General features: G+C 39.4%; 1 protein-coding gene across 6 annotated transcripts in view; it reads left to right on the top strand.

The window, feature by feature from the left end:
• EML6 (EMAP like 6) overlaps positions 1-17,983 on the top strand; it is a 118,810-nt gene that overhangs the window by 50,979 nt on the left and 49,848 nt on the right. For all 6 annotated transcript variants that reach the window (XM_030489276.1, XM_030489275.1, XM_030489273.1 and 3 more), the window contains exons 7-13: positions 2,542-2,743; positions 8,647-8,784; positions 11,095-11,351; positions 12,010-12,222; positions 13,119-13,286; positions 14,167-14,273; positions 17,275-17,393. In XM_030489276.1, coding sequence (XP_030345136.1) covers positions 2,542-2,743; positions 8,647-8,784; positions 11,095-11,351; positions 12,010-12,222; positions 13,119-13,286; positions 14,167-14,273; positions 17,275-17,393 — 1,204 coding nt within the window. The remainder of the gene's footprint in view (positions 1-2,541; positions 2,744-8,646; positions 8,785-11,094; positions 11,352-12,009; positions 12,223-13,118; positions 13,287-14,166; positions 14,274-17,274; positions 17,394-17,983) is intronic.

The following is a 17,983-nucleotide window of genomic DNA, read 5'->3' as shown; positions in this document are numbered from 1 at the left end:
CAACATCCTTGGGTCTTCGTGAAGTGATTCTGGGAGGGAGAATCACTTCATCCCACATATTTGTGAGACCACAGTTAGAAGCAATTTTATTGCTCTTGCTGTTGCCTGGGATGTGTCCACATGCACAGACTTTAGCTGACTTGAGTTACTTTTAATTGACTGTAGTTATCTTCTGTGGCAAATTATTACTTCAGAATTATAACCTACATGACAGAGCTTTAATGTGTTCATAAGGGTGTCCTCTTCTAGCACATGGTCCTCAGAAAGTACCTAGCTATCCTTCTACAGGTTGCTAAGAGAGATTTTGATCTTGATGGAAGTTACATCAAGGAATGGCTTATGGAAGGTGAATTGTGGATGCTTTGGAGTGATTCTGACTTGATGCCATTATTTCTACCATCTCCTAAATGCTACAGGATACAGAATGTACAGATGAAGCAGATGAGTAGAAGGAGGCACTGTAAGAGCAGCTGTATGGCTGAGAGACAGTCAATAGAGGTTTTTTGCTATTTTCTTATATGGCAGAAGTAGTAAAAAATTTCATTTGCAGGAAGTGAATCGAATTGCCAATTAGACTTGCATGTAAATGATAGCAAATCTTTCAAAATAGGTTGAGGAATTGGTTTCTAAAACTAAAACTAGAACACTGCCCAAATCTTGTCTTCAAAGACAAGTGAAGAGACATTGCGGTGTATCTCTCAGAAGTGTGGTAGGCCTGCTGGTCTGACTCCAACTATAGAAAATTAGGACCTCAGGGATGACTGCAGGTCGTAACATCCAAGCATGCACCCATACCCTATCACCATCATTTTTAAACATTTGTACCTTTTTCCTGTTCCAGGGCTGCTTCTCTCTCTTGTGGTCTTTCAATGTGGTACAACTCTTGCCTGGGATGCTCCCGTTATGTCTCTGTCCTGTTCTGCTGTTTCTGATATGTCATCCACTGATGATCACTTCCAGTTGGTGCTTGCCACTACAGACTGAAAATGGTGTTTCATTTGCAGTTATGTCAATGGCACTGATTAGTTTAAGCACATTTGTAACTTCAAGCAGCGGTGGTGGCCTTAACTGCTTACCTATGTCAGAATCACAGAATGTCAGACTGATTTGGGTTGGAAGGGACCTTAAAGCTTATCCAGTTCCAACCCTTTGCCACAGCCAGGGACACCTTCCACTAGAGCACGTTGCAAAGGCATCAGCTTTCAAATTTAAAACGTCTTTCTAGGGTGCCAGGAGGACTTCACCCCCTCCCATGTACTCATTCATCAGTCACCCTGTACTGAAGGATACTAAATACTTTTTAAATGGGCTGCATCACCAGTAACAATCTGATCATAGACTTGGCTTTTATATGGAAATATACATGTATATTAGTAAAAAAGTCTTAAAATAGAACATCTTTTTTCATGTGCAGTACATACCTGTCCCACATCAAAAGATGTACTTTGTATTCTAAACCTTAACAGTACCCATTTTCCACTTAACATCTGAACTTCATTACATGTGTACCCTTTGGTGTGTATCAAGAAGATGTAAGTCATAAGTTCAGTGTAAATTTAGCTAAGTCACACAATGACATTATCAAAATTAAAAGGTACTGGAAACAGACAAGACAATAAGTGAAGATTAATTTGCCTTTCTCAAGAGATGACACAAAATGCCTGCAACGAATATATTTTATTTATGTGACCATTAGTTAATTGCATTGTGTATTCGGTTCCAAAAGATGTTCAAATGATGACGTGGTTGACCTTGCCTACATGACTAATGGATTTGTTATTCATTCACATCTCACAGCATCCAGAGCCATTACCCAGACTTTAATTTTAATATCCTGGAACAGAAAACACAAACTCTGCAGGAAGTCAACCAGAGAATGCTGTCAAATTGCCCAGCCTGCTAAGAGGCTGTTTCTAAGCTTGTGGTTAGTAACATTCCAGCTGCAAAGTTAGAATCAGGTTTGTGGAATAAGATCAAGCTGTAAAAGTTATACAAAGCAAGATTCTGTTGGCTTTGGGGGCTTTTAGGATGGTTTTGTTTCTTTTTTTAGCAGTCAGCTGGGACTGAAGTGGAGAAGTGTGGTAACACAGGCACAAACCATTTAGATTCACCATTAAAAATGTATTCAACATTGTATTTAAATGTGAAAAAAGGTAAAGTACTGAGGAAAGGAACAAAACCAGCTTTAGTCACAGGAACCTTGCCTCATCTTAAATTTACAGCTTTAAATCATGTGAAATGGAATTGCTTTTTAAAGTAAATTCCCAAGGTTTACACAAAGCATAAGAGCTTGATCCCTTGAGGAACTGGCAGCAGCAATGTTAGACACTGAGCACCTTCCCAGGACTGAGCCTTCTCTTCTGTCGAATGGAGATGATTTAACAGAACTGGTTTGAGGTTTTAATCAGCTGTGATGTGTTATAAGACTTCAGTGTGAAAACGTAACAGTTGTTATAAATTAACTCTTGAAGTCTCAATGATCTTCACTGTACTATCACTTTGTCATTGCCATTAATCTAAGATTATTCTGTCCCCTGTCAGGTCTGTCCATCCGAAGTGTCTGTTGGAAAGCAGACAGGCTTTTAGCAGGGACACAGGACAGTGAGATATTTGAGGTGCTAGTAAGAGAGAGAGATAAACCCATGCTGATCATGCAGGGCCATTGTGAAGGGGAGCTCTGGGCCCTGGCAGTCCACCCAAAGAAGCCTTTAGCAGTCACAGGCAGTGATGATCGATCTGTACGGTAAGGCTGGATCTTATTTATTGTCTATCTATTCATTCATGCTCGCACTGATTTGTCATTTCTTTATTTTAAGACCCCATTAAGACTTTTTTCCTCCCATGTTTTCTTAGCAGCTTTGCTTTTTCTCTTCAGCCCTCATATTTAGGCTCCTCACATAGTATAAAAGTAATCAGAATTGGTGTTCAAACCATGCTGGATTTATATACTCTGCTCTAAGTACTGTTCTGAACAGGAGGGGTAGGTATCTCCATGCAGAATGGTCACCTACTTCTGGCAATAAACCTAAAACCTAAATACCTTTGACTAATGGTTTACACAGCAGGAATCTGCCTCAGCCTTGAGGGTTTAGAACATCTGATCTAAAACCAATTCAGTTAAAATGCCAGAAAATGAGATTAGTGAAAAGGTGCTGATGTGCCCCAATGAAGATCTTTCAGCTGTTTAGTTGTAGCACTGGTGCCTCAGGGCTTTGTAGCAGAGATTTGAAATTTTGTCACCAAGTCAAGGCTGTTCTTTTCCTGTCCCTGACAAAATCTGGCAAATTGATAAGCCTCTGAAAAAAACCTAAGCATTTTTAATAAAGTAAGACTTTACAGTAAAGTTTGGAGATTAGACTAAGATTCTCACTATAGCAATATCCTCTCATACCCACACAGCTGCTGTGTGTTATCTCAACTGGGCAGGGCCACTGCCCATCATGACTAGTTATTTACTTGTGATTAAAGAGATTGAGATTTTCCTGACTGCTAAAGCTACCCATGGGGACTGGAGAGATGTGGGGGAGACCTGGCTTTATTATGGTGGTCTCCTGAGTCTTTCCCCAAATTGTGGTTCTGCCTTCATCATGCAGCACAGCGCGCACAATGGGGTTCATGGCAGCTCGATTTCCCAAGCTCTGGTTCCCCTGATGTCCTCCTTAGTGTTTCTCCTGACCCCACTATCCTAGTTTCTAACCTTCCATCAGGTTTTTCTCCAACCCTGTGCCAGATGGATGATGGCAGCTTTTCATCTTATCTGGATAATTTGATTGCATCTTTTCAAATCAACCCCAGGCAGCTACCAAACAGTTTTTCAGTTTTATGGACAACTAGTCACCCTGTTTCAGAAATGTGGATTCTACCACTTGGTCATATTTCAATGGGAAAAATCAATCCCCTACCATACACGTAGCTTCTATTTTATGCTCCTTCAGATTCCACATTGTGATTCCCCTCTGCTTTGAAGCTGGTCAGCTGGAATTTCTTTTTCCCTTCCCTTTCCTTTCCTTCTTGTACTGCTTTCCTGTTCCTGCCATCCCTCATCTCTTTTTGAACCCTTAAATCCAGACTGTGAAACTAATAGAACTGCCAGTTGTTTACTATAGTCATATTATCTTCCTGCTTCCTACATGCCAGTTTTATTTCTTTCAGGTTATAAAATGCATGAAGTCTCTTCTGCTTGAGTTTGTCTGCACAGATGTATAGACAGGCACAAGTTCACACTGTCTGCATTCTGGTGGGACGCGAGCCAGTTCTGAAACAAGCTGCAAAGCTGGGATTAGCACTATGCTGCCCTCAAGCTAATAAGCCATGCTAAGACTTTGGATCTCTTGTCTTGGGCTCATGTCTTGGTTAGTGGTAATTCAGCTCTGGCTTGGAGCTGGGTGATGTACTGCTGGCTCACAGTGTGCTTGAACAAACTTGTGCCCCTCTGCAAAAGACTGTGCAGGCAAGCTCTTTGTGCACATACAGACTTCATTAGTGTGCTCTTATGATTATTATCATTATGATTATTACATTACTGCTGCCTTTGAACATTGCCATTCTATAGAATGTGCATCTGTTAACATTGCAGGTGTTTTACTACACTACATCACACATCCATGTAGCTGTTTAGGCACTAGAGAATGTGGGATTCGAATTCTAGTTCAGGTGGAAGTATTTTTTTTACATACTTTGGCTTCATGTGAGGAATAAAAAAGTACATGAGAGGATGTTCTTACTTCCTCCCCCACCCCCAATAATAAATGATAGGAATGTTTCTATAGTGCTGTATAAGTTTTCTCAGTATTTGGTTATCACATTATTTTGAAAAGAGTGGCTGTATAATTTAAATCTAAATTGTTTTACAAATAGAAGTATTTAGTGGTCCAGATTATATTTTCATGTCTAAGTGAGATGTCTAAATGGAAAGGACCTCTGTAGAGTTAAGGGGAATTACTGTAGCCTTTCCCTAGTGCAGCTGAGAGAAGGCTCTAGCCAAATACAGGTTTCCTGCATTTTAAACTTCGCAAGTGTATCAACTAGGAAAGTTGCCTGCTTCCCACCTCTTCCAACAGGAGAAAAGCATCCTTCTTATCTGAATGCAAAGAGCCATATGGAATCAGTTATTACATTTGTTCAGTGGACCTCACACAGGTCTTTCTTTTTGTAATGTGGTATTAGAACACCTACCTGCAGGGCCACAGGTAGCTGCTCGTCTGGCAGAAGCCCTCTGCTACGCTGTCTTCTGGAATGGTCTCCTTCTCTATTCCTGCATTTGTAAGAAGATTGATTAGAAACCTGGCTTTATATGAATGCATTTGAATATTTATGTATCTGACTTCTGTGCGGAGCCTTGTTCTGCCAGTTGAATGAAACAGCAGCAGTAATGCCCCTGTCACCAGCTTTTCTGCAAATGAAGAGGGTACGAGTAACCCTCTTGGGAGGCTGTAATCAGCCTGTGCTCCGGTAAATAAACTCACCTGTCAGGGAGGTGACAGGAAAGTCTGGAATATTGGCTAATAAAATGATGTTTCGTGAGCCTATCTGGGTTTATGAAGTCAGTCATTTAAACAATGCATAGGAAAGTTTCCAGAGAATGGTAGAAATACCTTATTTGAAAATGCATACACTTTTTATATGGAAATAGTTTACTTATCTGGCTCTTCCAAAAACAATGTGCAGAAGTATATTGCCAGAATAGATACTTCTTCTATTTTCATAAGGCTTTTATTTTGTCAGTTGCTTATAGAAATGGCTGCACGTGTGCAAAATGCTTTTATTTTTCTTTATAAAATTAAAAAGCTCATGTTTGGAATTACCCTTCCATCGATTCAAGAAGTTGGTTGGTTGGTTTTTAAGAAACTGGAATTATTCTGCTTGTGCTGCCATGTATTGCAGTTACACTTCTAATGCATTGGAGAAAGTGATTCCTGGGGAAGCAACAGTTTGGAGGCAGATTTTATCCTGGCACATCCTTTGAAATCGTTCCAAATCCTTTCTGGTTTGTTCCTCATTGTGCAGGGCTCATAGCTTCTGCCTAGCAAGGCTGCTGAGATTCTTGCATCTGATCCTACTTCTGTTCTGTCTTTGAAAACAGTTTCAGCATCCCACATCCATTTTGTTCCCCAGGAAGAACAGAGAAGCCTTTTCAAGTTCTTTCTCATCCTTTTCAAGTTCTTTCTCATCCTTTTCAAGTTCGTTCTTATCCTTGAATTCTCTCAGCTTAAGAGGAAACCAGCATCATTCAGGGTAGTTGATTCCAGACTGATCCTTCTACTTTACCATGACAAGGCCCACAGGGTTTCTGCTTGAAAGGAAATGCTCAGGTCACAGATTGCCATCCTTTCTCAGTGCAGGCAGTCAAATTCTATAATCCTTTCACTAAATTTATCAAACTCTAGCTTTACTTTTTCTCCTGTTCCTCTTACTTCAAGGCTGCATCTAAATGTTACTGCTGGGGTGGACAGAAACTTCCTTCTCTCAGGCTATATTCACATTCTGTTGATGCTATTTGTTCCAGTGCCAACATGGTCCTTCAACATAACTTTTTCTCCTTTGACATTTATCTTACTGATGTGTTTTTGGAAGCAATCCTACCCCTTCCCAGCCTTTGTTTCACTAAGGTATAAAAATTAAACTCTTTCGTTCTTCTCTGATGTGATACAATCTTCATTCTCTTACTCATCCCATTAATCCTTCACTGCACCTGTCCTGGTTTTATTCCAATTTCTTTGGATAATTCATAAAGAACATGCCAGATGTGTGCTGTTGTTTTTTGTGTACCTCCTGGAATAGCACCCAGGAGTTCCTTTCTCCTGTCTGCAGCTCTGTCAGTGATCATAGTCATTCTATAATTGAAAAACAGCATGAGAACTTCCTCCTTTTTGCTGATTCCACTTGTGTTTCAAGCATACAGCATAGTGCTAGACATAAGGCTCTGAAAGTATGGGCTTTGCTTGAATTTCATTCCATGTCTGTTGATTTCATCGAGAAACCTCTGTTTTCTTCCAGTAGGATAGATCCATCTCTGGGTTCACAGTGCCTCCCAGCTCACTGTCCATAGCAGATCTCATCAGCATTCTCATCTCCTGTGCCACTGTCTAGTGAGAATATTAAATGTCACTATTTCAAAGCTTGTACCTAGAAATGTCAGTATTATCTTCCAGCCAGCCTGTCTCTTTCTGTAAAGCTTGCTATGAAACGTCATCCAGGGTCACATTGCACTTCTTGGACAAGGGGTAATGGGCTCAAACTTAAACAGGGGAGGTTTAGGTTAGATATAAGGAAGAAGTTCTTCCCTATGACGGTCATGAGGCACTGGAATGGGTTGCCCAAGGAAGTTGTGAATGCTCCATCCCTGGCAGTGTTCAAGGCCAGGTGGATGGAGTCTTGGGTGACGTGGTGTCCCTGCCTATGGCAGGGAGTTGGAACTGGATGATCTTAAGGTCCTTTCCAACCCAAACCATTCTATGATTCTATGACAAATTGTCGTTTTCTTGAGTTTAGCCAATAATCACATATGCTACTGTTCAAATATTTCATATATCTTTTACAAACACATTAGATGTACAACACTGTCCTCAAAATATTGATATTAATGACTTAATTTTTCTACCTCGAAAGGGGTTTTATGCATTTTCTTCCATACTTCTAATTATTCTTTTCTTTAATTCTCCATCTTGCATTCTACTGAGATCTCATTAACCAGCTCGTAGTGACTGGGGAAGCTCCCTCCATTCCTTCTTGAAACTATAGGGACATGGTTTGTCTTCCTCTTTCTTATGGCATAATTTATTGGTTGATTATTTGCAATGATGTAAATGAGTGAATCAGCATTCAGTTTTGTCTACTGGTTCATCCAGGGTTATGACATTGTGTTCCAAGATGTTCCCCATGGTTGGAATGTTTATGCTCTCTGAGTGCTGCCTTCACTTTCAGTGAAGATTTTGGTTTGGCTGCACTGACCCTTTCTGTCTACAGAAACTGCATTTTTTGTTATTCATCTGGGGGAATTCTGTTATATCAGACAAGTAAAGTCCAGAGGTAACACCAAATGATAATGTGATTTAGCTTCATCCTGTTTTCTCTTCTGTTATTGCAGGTACATAGAATTATTGAAACCAAACAAATATTGGTTTGTGTTGGAAGGGACCTTAAAGCTCATCCAGTTCCAAGCCCCTGCCACGGGCAGGGACACCTTCCACTAGAGCAGGTTGCATGTTCAGGTCTGTGGGGCCATCCCTGCTAGAACTGGGACCAGTAAACGCTCCTTATCTTTGAAAGAAATCTGAAGCTGGTGCTTCACTTGGAGGTGTCTGAAAGCTTCATTTGGTATTATTTGCCCAGACATTCAGTGCCAGTGTCAGAAAATGCTGTGTCCATGTACTGACACAGTCAGTGTACACCCTCTTTCTCTTCTAAACCAGTAGAGTTTTGAGGTTGTAAAAACTACATTTCTGTAAGTTTGCAGCTCAAGTCAGTGACATTATCTTTGTTCCTTGCTTGGAAAGGAACTCAATGCTTTATAAACTCTTAATCTAATGCGTGCATGCAAATGGTCCTTTACCAACTGACTTAGACTTTCTGTCTTACTCTTGATGCTGTTGAAATACTGTGTTGTCAGGAAAAATCTGCTACTGCTTCCAATTTCCCTTGGTGCAGATTATGGAGTCTGGCTGACCATGCCTTGATAGCCCGTTGTAACATGGAAGAAGCAGTGCGGAGCGTGTCTTTCAGTCCGGATGGATCCCAGTTAGCACTCGGAATGAAGGATGGCTCCTTCATTGTTCTTCGAGTAAGGTACGAGGAAAAAAATCTTATTTTTATTACTTTCTCATATTAGTAGTTTTAGTAGTACATAATTGAGATAACAGTTTTGAGAGGGATCTCCTCGATCATACAGTTCATTTCCTGCCATACACAAGAATAGATACCAGGCAAAATAACTGGTGATGGAAAGACATTTTTGAGAATTAGCAAGATAGATGTGAATTCTACTTTTCCCATAAGATGGCAAGCATTTTTTGCATGAATGCATCTTACTCAGTAGGCATTTTCTGTCTGGAATACTTTTATGGAAGGCACAAAAGCAGGTAAAACATAAAACTGGCCGTAGGAGTGAAATAGCCAAATAAAACAGTGTGATTTCAGAACACATAAGTTATTTTAATTGGTGCTTGGAAGAGTTTACTGCTTCCTTAACATCTCTCCATATGTTTGGTGAGCATATATTGAAAATATTTTGAACTACTATCTGATAGGAAGGAAAAGCCTGTAATTGATAGAGGATCTGTGAAAACTCCTGTGAATTTACTGCTTTAGTGACTTTAACAAAACTTAAGTGATCTGTTCATATTAATATAAAATCCTTTTCAAAGACTGGTATTTTTCTATAGAAGTTGATCTTCTTTGACTCACAGTAATCTTGTCATTGCTAATTTGCCTGATACCTAACATTATTAATAACTCAGCTGTGGAGACTGATAGTGATAAACCCAGCATTATTCCTTGTGTAAGGCCCTCAACGTGATTGCTTCTCCATCTGCTCCTTCCCTGTGACAGACCTTCTGATGGGGTGACGAATCTGCAGCCCAGGATCCAGGAAAACTGGATGATGTCAATGTGTTTTGTTGTCATTTTCTTTGAATCATGCACTCAGCCACATGAATCTTTGATCTCTTTTTTTCTTGTCCAGGAAGGATCTGGATCTATGGAATAATCCAGAGAATGAGCTGCTCTTCTCAGTAGCAATATTGACCACTATTTTCAGTGGCAAGGCAGAGTTAAGAACAGGGTGTTTGTGGTTTCTTTTCCCTAGGACACTTTTTGAAGGAAGCAATGGCAATGAATAAATAAGAATTTTCCCAACAAAATTTCTGCTGTTACTGACATGCTGGAATTTCACCATTTTAAGAGAGATTTCTAACAAATTTATTCTGTTAGGTTTTTATTAAGATCCTGATCATCTGTAACACTAATCTTTCCATTCATATTGGCATCTCCCTGAAATCTGTCTTCGGTTATGGATGGTTCTCCTTTCAGGTCTCTGCTTTTAACAGTACTGTGTATCAGCATTTTTAAGCTATATTAACAAAATGTATTGGGTTTTAAATAGATTTGAGTCTTTTCATAAAGTTGATGCTTCTACCAACAATTAATTAAAGCAGAAATAAGGAAAAGCATTTTGAAAGCTTAAAATACAGAGTAACAGCAGCATGACATCTGCAGAAGTCTCTTCCTCCCAACATTTCCTTACAGCCCAAATGTATAATCTGGTGTGGATTGTCTTTGTGAATTAATGCACTGAGACTTGGCTCATGTTCAACCAACTCAATTGGTTTTAATTTAGTTTTAATTCTTTTCTCATAACCAAAACATTTGGGGAAACCTACTTGCAAAAATGTTGTCTATATTCACTGGCATTGCAGGTTTTGGTTCTTTGATGGAGAGGGGGGTTATAGCCAATACTAATTTGATAGGGAGAAAGTGAATATTTATATAAACAGACTATATAACTGTTTGATTTTTGTCAAAGACACATGCAAGGTGTTGTCACTTCTCTGGTTTTCCACTGGTGGGTGATGGCAGTGGTGGTGCTGCAACCCCAAACCCACACACCATGACCAGCTAACTAGTCATGGTGCGTGGGATTAATCATATCTAACTTTACCAGTCCATTTGTTAGCCTCTAATCTAAACTGTTTGCCTGTCTCCCCAAAATGTGGGAGTCAATGTGGAGAAATGGGTGTCTTCCAACATGGTCCTGCTAAATAAGAAGGAACTCTTTTTCCAATGTCTGTGCAAAAACCCCCAAATTAAGTCTGGTCTAGTTTAGACTAGACAGCTAACTATGCTGCAGGTAAAACTAGGTGAATAGAATTAAGAGCATCATTGACAGGTAGAGCTGTTTCTATCTTGTGCTGTAAAAGTATGCTTATAGCCAATGAAAGCAACAGGAACTTCTCAAAAAAAGGACAATTTTAGTGAAATCTGGGTTTTGTTGTACAAATTATTCAGTGCTTCTATCTTCAGATTTGTCTTAAATATTTATGATTGCATGTTCCCAAGTTTGCAGTTCACAGTTCACACTTTCACTGTTGGTTCTTGCAGAGACATGACCGAGGTGGTTCATATTAAAGACCGAAAAGAAGTGATCCATGAAATGAAGTTTTCACCAGATGGCTCTTACCTTGCTGTGGGTTCCAATGATGGCCCAGTGGATATCTATGCTGTGGCTCAGCGATACAAAAAAATAGGAGAATGCAACAAATCTACAAGTTTTATTACTCACATTGACTGGTCTGTGGATAGTAAATTCTTGCAAACCAATGATGGGGCAGGAGAGAGGCTGTTCTACAAGATGCCATGTAAGTTTACAAGTGGCTTATGTTATGGACAAGTAAACTTCAGTGTGGATTTAAAGAGGACAACAAAAATGTGATATAAATAGTGCAACCTGCAAGTGGAGTTTCTTGACTGGAACTTACATAAGTATCTACTGCTTGTTTTTAAAATCAGTGTTCACAGAATACATCCACCTTCAGCTTGCATTAAGTAAAAGCTGTCTCTGCGTTTACTTCTGCATAAATCGTATGGGTTTACATAACATGTTTTTATGCTTGTTTATGTGCAGCTGCAGTAGAACTTATGTGTGATGTCCTCAAATACCACAAATCATAGAAGGGTTTGTGTTGGAAGGGACATTGAAGCTCCTTCAGTTCCAACCCCCTGCCATGGGCAGGGACACCTTCCACTAGAGCAGGTTGCTCCAAGCTCCTGTGTCCAACCTGGCCTTGAACACTGCCAGGGATGGGGCAGCCACAGCTTCTCTGGGCACCCTGTGCCAGAGCCTCAGCACCCTCATAGTGAAATGTGAGATTATAGTAGTTTAAAGAAAACTGTGAATCTTTTTAATTTACTGAGGTTAAAAGAGTAATCACAGTAAGAATACACAGAAAAAATAGATGAAATGGAGTTAACTGTAAAACAAATGATTAAGCAGATTGTTCACTTCTATATTTGCAGCTGGGAAGCACATAACTAGCAAAGATGAGGTCAAAGGAATTCACTGGGCCTCATGGACTTGTGTGATAGGCTCTGAAGTGAATGGAATTTGGCCAAAATACACCAACGTTACAGATGTCAACTCTGTGGATGGAAATTACAATAGCTCAGTGCTAGTGACTGGAGACGATTTTGGGCTGGTTAAATTGTTCAGATTTCCATGCCTAAAGAAAGGTAAGACAGTATTTTGTATTTCTGAAGAGTGCAATATTTACCTTGATACCACATCAGTGTATTTTCTAATGGCAGGTTTAGTGTATAACTCAAGTGAGTGTGCACACAGTTCATATTAGTATTTATGGGCATAAAAATGAGGCTTTAACCTTCTGTGTACCTAGCAATTTCCTGCCGGTGTGCATGTGCTTGAGTTTAGAACTGTTGAGAACATATAGTTTAGTGTGTTCTTACTCTCATATTACATTCAGAGAAGCTAACTCAGACTTTACATCACATCAAAATTGTATCCGCACCAGATGCACTACTATAATTTGTGCCAGTAACTATTGCAGAAACTTAGAAGGGTTTCTCTGTCAGTTAACGTGTGTCAGTGTAGTTCTGCGTGAACTACTCACTTCACATCTGTAGTAGGCTTTTAACATAGATTGGTTCCTCAGGATTTGCACTATACCTTTCATAAAGCCAACAAAACTAAATAAAACAACCTTTTGGCTTTCCGTGATCCATGTGATATCATATCAGTGTATTTGCTGATAGTGAATTTGAATTTATGTTGATAGTACAATACATAATATATGTGTATAATTCCCATTAGCAGTAATGGCCATGAAGGTGACAGTTAAACCCAGTGTGTATCTGGTACTTCCTGCCAAGATTTAAGGACTTTTCTGAAAACTGAAGTGAATGTATCATTCATGTTGTTGTATGCCATTTATTTTTACATTATAGTTACTTTTAGCATCAGAATATCAAGAGGCATTTAAGTATTTTTTTGTCTTCAGTTTCCATAAGAGTGTTTAGACTGTGTTTCCATTCAAAACCAAGCTGTATTAGTCACAATGTTGTGGGGTTTTTTCCTTCTTACATACTGACAGTTCTGGTTTGGGTTTTAGGAGCTAAATTTAGAAAGTACATTGGCCACTCAGCACATGTAACCAATGTCCGTTGGTCCCATGATTTCCAGTGGGTTTTAAGTACAGGAGGTGCTGATCACTCCGTGTTCCAGTGGCGGTTTATTCCAGAAGGGATAACAAATGGCATCCTTGAAACATCTCCGCAAGGTAAAAATGATCTCTTCTGAAGGGTTTATTAAATAAAACCAACATAAAATACAGCTTTTACTGAATTAACAGATATATTTTTATTATAATTCCCTGGAATTACTTATACTCAGCATGTTTGGGATACCTCATTTTTCATAGACAACCATTTATTTCAGGCACGGTACACTGAAACTCTTCTGCAAGCTGCAGTACTGTATGTTTAGGAATACACAAGTAGTATTCATCAACGTGATAAAAGCCACTTAGATGGCAGATTACTAGATCAAACTATGTTTTCAGAATTAGCCATCTGACTTGCCTTGGGAAGTCTGTGGAATTCTTTTTCTTTCCAATGCAATTTCACATATATATGTGATAGCTGCACTTGAGAAGTTTTTTCTTGTTCTATTCATGACACTTACAACATTGTACAGTAGCCAGATGAACTGTGGAGTGGCACTTGCTGAAAATTGGATTCCCTTCAGCAAAAGGGCAAAATCGTGCCTCCACAATTTGGTAAATTACTTGTGTTACAGCAAATCTATCTAAACACAGACAGCGATCACACAGAAAGGTTTTATTTATCATTTCTGTATGTTTTCACTCCAAAGCCTCTTAAGAAAACAGTATTTTCTCAGATGATGGAAAAGTACCAGTAACTACTCAGTTATTGTACTTCCCTCTGCCACCCTCCTGCCCCAGGCATCGAAACAGGAGAAACAGAAATGAAACCTGGCACATTCAGTCAGCCCCAGGATTTTTACAAGCTGCTTAAACCTCCAAAGTTCCTGAACACTGCTCTGCACACAGTCTAAGTTATATTAAACCATCACATACTATTTTCTTGTGATTAGATGTGTTCAAAGGACTGATTTTTATTTATTTGTTTTTAATGTAGAGGGTGGTGTCGACTCCTACAGCGAAGAATCAGATTCAGATTTATCTGATGTGCCAGAGTTAGATTCAGACATTGAGCAGGAAGCTCAAATCAACTATGATCGCCAGGTGAGTAAAAACTAACACACTGTGCCAAATACCTGACAATTTGCCGTGGCTATTCAATACAGTAAAAGAAGTTTGCAGCTAATTCAGCAGACTAAGAAGATGATTTTGACAAAATTCAGCTGATTGTGTAACCAATATACATAAAACCAGAGTTTACTTTAGCTGGACATGAGACTTTAAAAGGAGTTGGAGAAAAAACATTAGTTTATATACTACTATATGTTAGAATAAAGAATAAATCTTAAAAAGCAGAAAAATTAAACAAGGTTTTGTGAGATCTTATTGCTATTCCCCTTCCCGTGATAGAAATTAGAGAAGACTTTTCAGGCCAATTAAACTTAGAATCCCAATTTGTAGAATACAGCTCATGGAGTTTTTGTCTGACTTCTGCATATTCAAAGCAGAATACTAGTGCTGAATTTGAAACCTGTGTATACAGTTATCTGTGACAGATTCTTTTTTATTGCCAAGGACAACAATGTCCAAGAATTAAAATTCCCCTGGTTTATGGGAACCAAGTAAAACTGGTCTCTAATAATCACTTAATGCACTTATTTTTAGTACTACCATGTTCTGAGCTAAATTAGGATAGATTGCTTCACATAAGAAGAACACAGATCAGTGTTGTTTACTGCATTGGTTTTTTTCAGGGATGGTAGTGTGCCATTCCACTCTTAAACTGATCCTCAAGGGTTGATTTGTGCTTTGTCACTATGGGCTTGGCTGATGATCAACCCTGAACCTGGTTACAGACACCGAATCTGCTGCGCTTCTGTCACTGTGGGACTGCTCCCTCTCTGAGAGGGCACGCTCTTGGCTGGCCTTGTGATCATGCTCAGCTCCTGGCTCCCCTTCTGCACCCTGCTGCTCCATGACATGAGGTTTCACCCAACCTGCACCAGGACAATTACACAATACTCTATTAGGAAACATTACTGGAGTCACAAAGTTCCATGAAGTTTAGAAAATGCCATAATAAAACATAGTTTGCCCTTTTTGGGTGCATGGATTATGATTACTCGTTTTTGCAGGACTTATGTTTCATTTGGTATATGGAACGTTTAGTTCTTACCTAACAAGAAAATGTTCAATCCATTTTCATTCATCAGCTGCCTTTATTGCACATTGCTTGAACATGTCGCTGGAGACAGAATTGTTTTCTTTGTGGTTCTTTCCATTCCATTCATGACGCTGAGTTCTTCACAAACACTGATCTTTATAACAGCCTGTGGTGTGGAAGGGTGACGTTGTCCTTGTTTTGAAGGAAAAAAAACATTAACATCAAATTCTGCTGTCTTCTGACTATTGCTTCTACTTCAAAATATCTGGGACCTGATTTTTCAGGAGCTGTTGTCATCATGAACAGAATATTATTTGTCACCTTGTCCTGTTACCTGATCAGTTGCAATGGTGAAAGGTCAGAACTTCGTCAGACCAGAACTAGGATCTTGTACGAAGCATGAAAAATACACAGTGACCTTGGTTCAAGTCAGTTTGAGTGATTTAATGGCTGACATAGAGCTGCTTTCTAGAATGTGGAGGAATCACCTCTGATGTTCTGTGCTTTAGTCATGGACCAACCTTTGTGTTTTCACCTCACTTTCTAGATTCTGCAGTAAATTACGTAGATCCTTCTGACACAGCTTATTTTACTTCTTCAGGGATCGATCATGTTTCAGAGATCAATCCCATTTAGCAAATGAAACAGAGGTGTTGTCACATTTTCTCCCTCCCCTCTCCTTTACTCCAAGACTCACCGGAGTGTTTGTCCCTTTTTCCTCCTCCTTCTCCTGATTTTCCATCTGTATTCAAATCAGACAGCACCCTCCTCCACGCTGTCTATGTGTCAAGAAGGACGTCTGGGTTTAAAACCGAAAAGTGCAAAAATAGGTGTAGGCTGTTAAACAGCAATATTCCAGGCAGGTTAATGGATGAAAGAGCTAGAAGCAACTTGAAATAGAATCTTACACAGGAAGTGTGAGACAACCCCAAACATAAGCTGCATTTACATTTTGAGAAAGGAAATGATTTACAGAAGCACATGGAAATAAAAACTTTAATCTTATTTTGAGAATTGGGTTTGGTTTGGGGTTTGTTGATGTTATGGATGAAGCAGTATAGAGGATTCTAGATTTTGAGATGCATTTGAAGATGATGATCATATTCTGTTTCATTAGCAGCATTTACTGAGGAGCAAGAGCAAATGGATGAGAACATTCAGGATAAAGTACAATACATACAAGAGGCAGACACAGTATGTTAAGGCTCTGTGCCTGCCATTTCAAAAGCTCAGATCATTATAGGAACACCTTCCTTGTAAAAATTCAGTATTCCATCTTTGTAGGCAGGTAGATTCCTGTGGGAGTGGCAATTTCCCTGTCCTTTTGCAAAATCCAACAAAGGTAGGCACAGGAAACAAACAATAAACCTGTATTGCAGCATTACAATGGGTTTTGTTTGGTGCCACAGCTTTGAAGATGCTTCAAACATCTTTAGCAGCTCCACAGAGTTTCAGCATCCCTGAAAGATTTAAATGTATAGTATTTGTGTCTTTAGTGTATTTACAGAGCTGTAATTCAGCGTCAGGATTCTGGACACATTGGCAAATCACTTAAGTGCTGTTGGTTATTGTATATTTCACTGTAATCCCTAGACAGAATCAATTCGTTATGCACAGCTTTGAGTATGTACACGGAAGTTAAAAACACCAAACAGTTCCAGTCAGTATTTAAATTCCTTTTCACTAAGTGACACTGGAATCTGCTAGAAAAAACACACTCTGCTGCTGCTACTTCACACTCATGTTCTGGGCCCCTCAGGGGGCTTCATGTCTGGAAAACATGAAGTTCTGCAGAGAACAGCTTACTTTGTGTTGTAACTACTGAGCATCACATTAACATACATCAAATTTAATACTCAAAAGAAAGTCACTTTCATTAATATACATCAATATTTAGCAAACTGGAGATGTGCAATTGACTTTAACCATTAAATTCTTCAGGTTTACAAAGAAGACCTACCTCAGCTGAAACAGCAAAGTAAAGAGAAAAACCACTCTGTGCCCTTCCTGAAAAGAGAACGAGCACCTGATGACAGCTTGAAGTTGCAGTTTATACATGGGTAGAGTAATATTAGATAATACTTGGGGTTTCTGGCTGTTAAACCATCCTAGCAATGTTAATCAATTCACATCAGGGCATTTAGCAAAGCATTTTTCAGTGCTTACCTACAGATAATTTGTTTGTCATTATTACTGTGGGTAATTTTTGTAATATCATAGATTTTCTTTGTTCAGTTGTACTTGTTAAGGAACAAGAGAAGGTTACAATGCTGTAACCATGTAATAAATAAGGCGTAAATGTTACATTTCAATACATAAGTATTGCATTGGCCTTCAAGGATGATGGAGAGGGACTCTTCGTCAAGGACTGTGGTAGGACAAGGGGTGATGGGTTCAAACTTTAACAGGGGGAGTTCAGGTTAGATATAAGGAAGAATTTGTTCCCTGTGAGGGTGCTGAGGCGCTGGCACAGACTTTTCCCAGAGAAGCTGTGGCTGCCCCATCCCTAGCAGTGTTCAATGCCAGGTTGGACACAGGGGCTTGGAGCAACCTGTTCTAGTGGAAGGTGTCCCTGCCGTGGCAGGGGGTTGGAACTGGATGACCTTAAGGTCCTTTCCAACCCAAATCATTCTATGGTTCTATGATTCTA

Source organism: Strigops habroptila, chromosome 6, assembly GCF_004027225.2.
Source record: "Strigops habroptila isolate Jane chromosome 6, bStrHab1.2.pri, whole genome shotgun sequence".
NCBI lineage: Eukaryota > Metazoa > Chordata > Aves > Psittaciformes > Psittacidae > Strigops > Strigops habroptila.
The sequence above is the reverse complement of the archived record's forward strand: the minus strand, read 5'-3'. Positions and strand labels throughout refer to the sequence as shown.